The 8,032-nt window shown below is 41.6% G+C and overlaps 1 protein-coding gene across 1 annotated transcript; it reads right to left on the reverse strand.

The window, feature by feature from the left end:
• Window positions 1-4,859: 4,859 nt before the first annotated feature.
• On the reverse strand, window positions 4,860-7,235 carry LOC101611572 (phosphatidylinositol-binding clathrin assembly protein-like). The gene is made up of 2 exons (XM_004673113.3): window positions 7,078-7,235; window positions 4,860-6,907 (listed from the first exon to the last, which is right to left on the reverse strand). Exons 1-2 carry the CDS (start codon window positions 7,205-7,207, stop codon window positions 5,244-5,246), a joined length of 1,794 nt encoding a protein of 597 aa, XP_004673170.2. The 5' UTR covers window positions 7,208-7,235; the 3' UTR covers window positions 4,860-5,243.
• Window positions 7,236-8,032: the final 797 nt, after the last annotated feature.

Consider the following 8,032-nt stretch of genomic DNA (forward strand, 5'->3'; position numbering starts at 1 on the left):
AGATAGCGGAAGAGAGAGAATGGGCGCGCCAGGGCTTCCAGCCTCTGCAAACGAACTCCAGACGCGTGCGCCCCCTTGTGCATCTGGCTAACGTGGGACCTGGGGAACCGAGCCTCGAACCGGGGTCCTTAGGCTTCACAGGCAAGCTCTTAACCGCTAGATGCTGGGATTTTTATTGGTATTGCATTGAATCTGTATATTGCCTTTGGTAGAATTGTAATTTTTACAGTATTAATTCTACATATCCAGGAGTATGGGAGGTCTTTCCACTTTCTCATGTTCTCAATTTTATTTTTGAGTGTTTTTATATTTTCATTATATAGGTCTTTCACATCCTTGGTTACCATTATCCCAAGGTATTTGATTTTTTTATTATTTATTTTTATTTGAGACAAAGAGAGAGAGAGGAAGAAGAAGAAGAGAGAGAGAGAGAGAGGGAGGGAGAATGGGCATACCAGGGCCTCTGCCACTGAAAACAAACTCCAGATGCATGTACCATCTTGTCCATTGGCCTTAGGTGAGATCTGGAGAATTGTACCTGGGTCCAGGGTTCACAGACAAGTATCTTAAGTGCTGAGCTATCTCTCCAGCCCAGTATTTGATTTTTTTTTGTGTGTGCGGCTATTGAAAATGGGACAGCATCACTGGTTTCCTTATCTGTATATTTGTCCTTTGCATATAGGAAGGCTACTGTTTTGTGTGTGTGTGTGTGTGTGTGTGTGTGTGTGTTGATTTTATATCCTGCCACTTTGCTGAAAGAATTTGTCACCTTTAGAAGTCTTATGGTAGAGTCTTGTGGGTCACTGATATATAGGATCATGTCATCTGCAAATAGGGCTAGTTTGACTTATTCCTTTCCAATTTGTATCCCTTTTATATCTTTTTCCTCTCTTATTGATAAGGCTAGGACTTCTAACACTATGTTGAAGAGCAATAGTGAGAGTAACCACCCCTGTCTTGTTCCTGATCTCAATGGAAACTCTTTGAGTTTTTCCCCATTAAGTATGATTTGGGCTTTAGGTTCTTTGCATATAGCCTTTATTTTGTTGAAACATAAACCCTCCATACCCAGTCTCTCCAGTGTTTTAGTCATTTAGTCATACATTTTGTTAAAGGCCTTTTCTGCATCTATTGAAATGATCATGTGGTTCTTGTGTATAAGTTTATTTATGTGGTTACTTACATAAATTGATTTTCACTATACCTGCATCCCTGAGAGGAAGTCTTCTTGATCAATATGGATGATGCTTTTGATGTGTTGATGAATTTAGTTTGAGAGGATTTTGTCCAGGAGTTTTGCATCTAAGTTCATCAAGGATATAGGTCTATAGTTTTCTTGTTTTATCTTTGTCTGGTTTTGGTATTAGGGTGATGCAAGCTTCATAAAAGGAGTTGGGGAGTGTTCTCTGTTCTCTGATTATGTGAAGGAGCTCAAGAAGTGGCTTCAGTTCTCCAATGAAGGTTTGGTAGACTTTGGCTGAGAATCCATCAGGTCCCAGACTTTTCTTTTTGCAGAGTTTTAGCTTTTTTTTTTTTTTTTTTTTTTTTGACAACTTCAATGCTTGCAGACAATAAGCCATGATAATTCCTCCCCTGCCCTCACTTTCCCCTTCACAGCTCCACTCTCTATCATACTCCCACCCTCCCTCTGTTAGTTGCCATTCTTCCTGAGAACTTCCAATTCAGAGCTCTTTCCCATTTTGTGAGTGGGTTATTTGATTATTTTTATTGTTTAGGTTTTTGAGTTCTTGGTATATTCTAGATATTAGGCCTCTGTCAGTTGTATAGCCAGCAAAAATTTTCTCCCATTCTGTGGGTAATCTATTGGCTCTGCTTATGGCATGCATGTCTTTGCAAAAACTTTTCAGCCTTATGAGATCCATTGGTTGAGTGATTGTTTAAGTTCCTGAGCTACTGAGTTTTTGTTCAGGAAGTCTTTCCCCACTCCTATATCATGGATAGTTGCTCCTAATTTTGCATCCAGTAGTAAAAGATTCTCAGGTCTTATGTTGAGGTCTTTGATCCATTTGGATTTGATTTTTGCACATGGCAAGATGTGTGGGTCTTGTTTTGAAGTCCTTATATATGATGGTGTTGGTATTTATTTCTGTTTTGTTTTTAAGTAGGTTTTATTTTATGAATTGCAATGCACCTGTGTTTGGTGCATATGGGTTGATAATTGTGGTATCCTCTTGTTGGATCATTCCCTTGATGATTAAGAAGTGTTTTTCTTTGTCTTTTTTGATTACTTTTGGTTTGAGTCCTATTTTATCTGCTATTAGTATAGAAATGTCTGCTTGTTTCTTATTTCCATTCACTTGGAATATCACTTTCCACCCTTTCACCCTGAGGAGGTGTCTGTGGTGAAGTTGGTTTACTAAAGACAGCAGATTGAGGGGTCCATTGTTCTGATATACCCTGTTGACTTGTGTCTCTTGATGTATGAATTAAAGTCATTAATGTTTAGGGTAATAATTGAAAAGTTTTATTTAATCCCTGCCATATTGTGGTGCTTTATGGGTTTTGCTGTTTTCTTGAATGTTATAGTTTTTTGAGCCTTCTATAAGTTTGGTTATTGTGGTCTGCTTCATGTAGGCTCTTGAGATTGGTTATTTGATTCTTCTGTGTGGTGAATTCCCTGAAGTATTGTCATTAGGTTTGGCTTTGTGTTCATATAGTTGTAGAGCTGACTTTTATCATGGGAAATTTTTCTTTCACCATCTATTATGAGGGACACCTTTACTGGGTACAGTAGTTTGTGTTAGAAGCCATAAGTGTTTAGACTTTGCAGAGTCCCAGTCCAGGTCCTATGGCTTACATGGTTTCCATTGAGGTATCTGAGGTAATTCTGATGGAGTTACCTTTATATGTAATGTGTTGTTTTTTCTCTTGTTGCTTTTAGGTCTGTCTCTTTATTATCGATGTTTAGAGTCTTAATGATGATATGTCTTGGAGAGTTTCTCCTTTGTTCCTATCTGTTTGGAATTCTGTTCACTTCTTATAACTTGGGGGTGCTCTCTTTTGAAAGGGTGGGAAAGTTTTCTTTGATAATTTTTAAACATTTTTGTTGTTTATTTATCTGAGAGTGACAGAGAGTGAAAGAGAGAGAGAGAGAGAGAGAGGGAGGGAGAGAAAAAGAACGGGCGTGCCAGGGCATCCAGCCACCGCAAATGAACTCCAGATGCCTGCGCCCCCTTGTGCATCTGGCTAACGTGGGTCCTGGGGAATTGAGCCTCAAACTGGAGTCCTTAGGCTTCACAGGCAAGTGCTTAACCATTAAGCCATCTCTCCAGCCCTTCTTTGATAATTTTGTTGAATAAATTCTCTATGCCTCTGGTCTGAATCTCTTCCCCTTCTGGTATACCCATGATCCAAATGTTGGGACATTTAAGGTTATCTTACAGTTACCTCATGTTCTGTCCATAGAAAATTTTGAATTTATTCAAGTTTTTGGTCTCACAAGCTGTCTTCTGTCATGTTTTCTAGGTCCGAGGTTCTGTCCTCCACATGACTGACTCTATTTGAGGTCTTCTAGAGATGTTTGCTCTTGTTCAATTTTATTTGTATTTTCTATTGTCTTTTTCTGTATAGTATCCATCCCTCTGTTGAGTTCCCTTTTCAGGTAATTATCTGATTTTCTTAATGCTTCTTGGAATTCACCCTTGCATTTATTTATACCTTCATGGAGCCTAGCCATCTTATTATTGAGGTCCTCTGTTTATTGGCTCACTTTCAGATCACTTAACTCTCTTCTCCCTCCCCCCCCATTAGGTCCAAGTGAGGACAGCATTCACAAAATTGTTGGTCTTTTGTTGATTTTCTGTAAATTCTGCTATTTGCTTGGTCAGGGTCACATATCTTGTGTCTTCATTTGAGGGTTCTGATCCTATTGTCTCTTCTATGTTTTTTTTTTGTGGAAGCTGCGTTTTATTTGAAAATCCACCCATTTTGCTAACATACATTTTAATATTGTAAACAAAAATAGAATCTGCAGAGACAATGCAACAAGTATGCTTAAACTCATGTACAGAATTGCTTTCCTACAATGAACTGTCCTTCTTAAGGCCCCTCTCAACCCGAGCAATAAGATGTATTTACACGAAGCACCGATCAACAGTGCAGTTGAATTCTTCATTAGCTAAACTCTTAGCTAGACATTGACTTTAAAGATACTATTTCCCCTTATTTAAAAGGTACGTGATCATAACATGGCAGAAGCCAAATAAAAAGTTCAAGGATTTTTGTTCCCCTCCCGTCCCCGATAACACCTCCTAAAGTTTTAATGAAAAGAAGAAAAGTCTTGAAGTGAAAGCAATTCCTCACATTCATTTTGGAAAGGCCTAATGTCAAATGGAAACAATGACATGCCAAGCACAAGCGGTAAAGACCCCTCCCAGTGCACTAATGCTCCGTTCTAAATGTAGTGCTTGTCCTAGTCAGTGAACTGTTCCCTTGCAAAATCCGAGGCACAGAATTGACTATAAGGATTAATGCATTTATAATTCCTCCCTAAATTCCATAGGGACTGAGAATTCTTAAGAAATTCAGACCTATGGACTCACTTTAAACTATTTAGTGCTCTGTATGTCAGCTGGAAAGCATTCTGAATCAGATTCATTCTTGTGGATAAAAATCAAACATACTGTGAACATCCATACTCATTCTCATAAGGAGGTTTGATACAATATTAATGTTATGTAAAATTGATAATCATAAATAAATACAAATACTTAAGGAATGTCTACTGCAAACTGAATATAATTTTTTTTTAAAAAGAAAAGTTAATTTCAGTTATGGTTTCTGTATTTGTAAGGACTGGAAAAAACAAAGATAATATATACTTAAGAATTATGATTTGATCCCCCATCGAGTCCTGTTGAATTGCTGTAAAGGACACAACTCTTCTCTCCAGGCAGCTTTTCCAAATACAAATGTCACACTCTCCAAGTAAGGGCTTTTCTTGGTAGGTTACTGATTATGGGTATTAATAAGATTTGAAAGAACTGAAGGGTTAGTCACCAAAAAGATCTTAGTCTTTATCATGGCAATTCTTGGCTTTATAAATTGTATTGATAACGTTCTCCTATAAACTAGTCCCAAGTCCCTTCATGGGCCTTCACTGGTTACTGTAGCATTCTAATGGAAGAAGAGTTTACGAGACAGCAGTCTGGATTTTGCTGGAAGTAAGGATTCGCCATTTGAGCACTTGTGTTTTTGGGTTAATTCCATTCTCTTCCATCTAGTTACATAAATTGTATCTGTGCTCCTGATACAGGGCCAAAGGGGTTTGGTGGTCTCATGACAGGCTGGCTGTATATTAAGGTTGGTTGTGTCATTACAGGTACACTTCCCATTTGAGGTGGGATTCCATATCCTATCATGCCTGTTGGTGTAGTAGCAGGATAGGCCATTACAGGGGGTGCCATTGTTGCAGCACTCCAAGCAGTTGTTGGTGCAACCTTTGGTTGCCAGTTAGATCCTCCAGTTAACTTCTTCTCACCTGGCTGACTCCAATTTACATCATTCTTAGTGGTTCCATTTCCAATTCCAAGATTCCCGACAAGGTTGGCTAATGATGAATCCAAGTCATCAGAAACGAGTTTGTTAGGTGGAAGTTTGGCAATAGGAAGACTCTGGTTCTGAGAGGCCACTGTTGGTTTGAGAAGTCCGCCACCAGAATCCACAATAACATTTGTAGATTTATTTCCAAACACAGATTCAAAGTCAACATTAAGGCCAGTTGAAGGGTGTGGTTGAGAAACTGGAGAAGGACTGAACCCTCCCCATGTACTCGCTACCTGAGAAGCAGTAGACATAGCATGTACAGATGGATGGAACGTTGGCTGTTGTAAATCAAGCAGGTCATTTGGCAGCTTAGATGTGCTGTTAGAAGAACTAGGAGTAGAAAATATGTCAATGGCTGGTGCAGTCATTATCCCCCCTGCTGAGGTGGACACAGGAGAGGCTGCAGTTGTTAAAGAGGTATGAGGTTTCTTTGCAAGTTCTTTTAGACGCTGCTCCTTTAAAGCTTTTAAACGGGCCTGTTCTTCCTCTAATGCTGCCTGCTTTTCCCTTTCATCCACTTTGGTCAGAGACAGGCCAGTGCTTGCCCAAGAAGAGACTGCATTGGAAAGTGTTGTAGCCCTGCTTGCAGCTGTAGAATCTTTGATTTTCTTCCCTTCCAGGGAAGCTAAGTGTTGTTCCAAAGCATCAAGAAGACTGCTGGGTGCCTGTGAAAGATCTGGTATATCTCCTCTGTCAATTCCAACTTGCTCTGCAACTTTGAGAAACTCTGATATTCTTGTCATCCTAGTCAAAAACTTCTTGTAGATGTCAAGACCTTCTTTGCACTGGTTCTTTTTCATATCAAAATATTTTTCCAACAAATTAATAATCCCTTCGTTGTATGCTGCAAACAGTCTAATGGCATCTTTGAACAGGAGCATGAAGGCAGCGTTTATCACCCCATTTGTAAGTTCATTGCTATTAACATTAAAATCAAGAAGTGCATCCATTTGATTTTGAATAATTGGTACAGTTTTTAGGAGTTTTTCTGTGTTCATTGTTCTCATAACTCCATCAGCCCCTCTCTTCACTTTTGTAAAATCAAATGCAACTTGTCTGTATGAAACTGCTTTTTCATTTAAATATCTACTATACCGCCTAATAAATGTAGACATGTCATATCCTTGTAATCCACTTTTATCCAAAAAATTGCTTAAGTTAAACAACGTGTTTCTTGAGGCCAAATACTGAATAAAACGCTCATTTCCATACACCATCAAATGGTGTGTTGTAATAAGAGATTTGAAGACCACCACCCAGCTACTGTTAGTAGTTCTTTCAAATAAACTGTCCGCCAACTGTGGGATGTTCACATTCATCTCATTTGTGCACTGAATTAGGTCTTCAATTCCGGGAAGCAGAAGTAGGAGGATCACTTGTGAGTTGGAGGCCAGCCTGGGCCATGATCACCACCTTTCATACAGCAGGGAAGTATGATGGCATCCCACCCTTGCCAAACTAGCCACATTGAATAGGATCTTCTCTGCATGATTTTGCAAAGCTTCTAACTTTAGTCCAGGTGCTTCTTCTTGGGCCCCATGATCTCGTGGGTCGTGGCCTTGCATACCGTCTTGGACACCGCCGAGCCAGTGACACTGTGCTGGGCGGCGGTGATCCGGTCCGTCAGGCTCTGGACAGACATCTCTGCAGCTCCTCCGCCACCCGTCCCTGAGCGGCAGCCGGCGGGGATAGGGACCCCCAAGGGTCGGAGGGTCCCCACCCCACCCCCCCCGCACCGCACCCCTTTTTCTGCTCCCCTCCCTGCTCCTCCTCCTCCTACCACCGGCTTCCCCGGCCTGGGGCGGGGCTCAGGGCCGCGCGCTGCCACCGGCCGGCTGGGGAGGGGGGGGAGATTAGAGAAGCGGCTCGCGTCGCCCCCCCTCCCCCCGAAGCCGGGAACCCGCGCCCGAGGTCGGCTCCCGCCTCGGCTCTCTCGAGCCCAGCCACCCCACACCTCCGTCCCCGGGGGTCAGCGGCAGCCGCGCAGGGGTGGGCGGGGAGGGGGGGGAAAGAGGGACAGGCAGCTCGCAGGAAAATGGCGGCGCCAGGCTCCTCCTCGGAGCTTTCCGGGCTCTCTTCTGTTTTGATTAGAGCTTTCCACTGTGGGACTAGGCAACCTTGTTGAGCTTCCTTCCATTTGATGTTTTGTGTTGTTTCTTTTGTGCTGTGGTCTGCCAATCACAGTGTGGGAATCTTATTTAATTCAGGAGGAAGCTGTAGTTTACCTTTGTAGTTTCTTCAGTGATTCTTCCCCTTTTATGTTTGACTAGAATAGGCTGTTGATGCTTGTTGCAGTCAGGTTCACATTGATGGTGGAAATCACCCAACCAAGAGCAACTTGTGAGAAAAAGAAAAGAAATTTATTTTGGCCTAATGGCTCGAGGGGGAAGTTCTATGATGGCAGGGAAACTGACAACAGGAGCAGAGGATGGACATCACCACCTAGCCAACATCAGGTGGACCATAG

Source organism: Jaculus jaculus, chromosome 10, assembly GCF_020740685.1.
Source record: "Jaculus jaculus isolate mJacJac1 chromosome 10, mJacJac1.mat.Y.cur, whole genome shotgun sequence".
NCBI lineage: Eukaryota > Metazoa > Chordata > Mammalia > Rodentia > Dipodidae > Jaculus > Jaculus jaculus.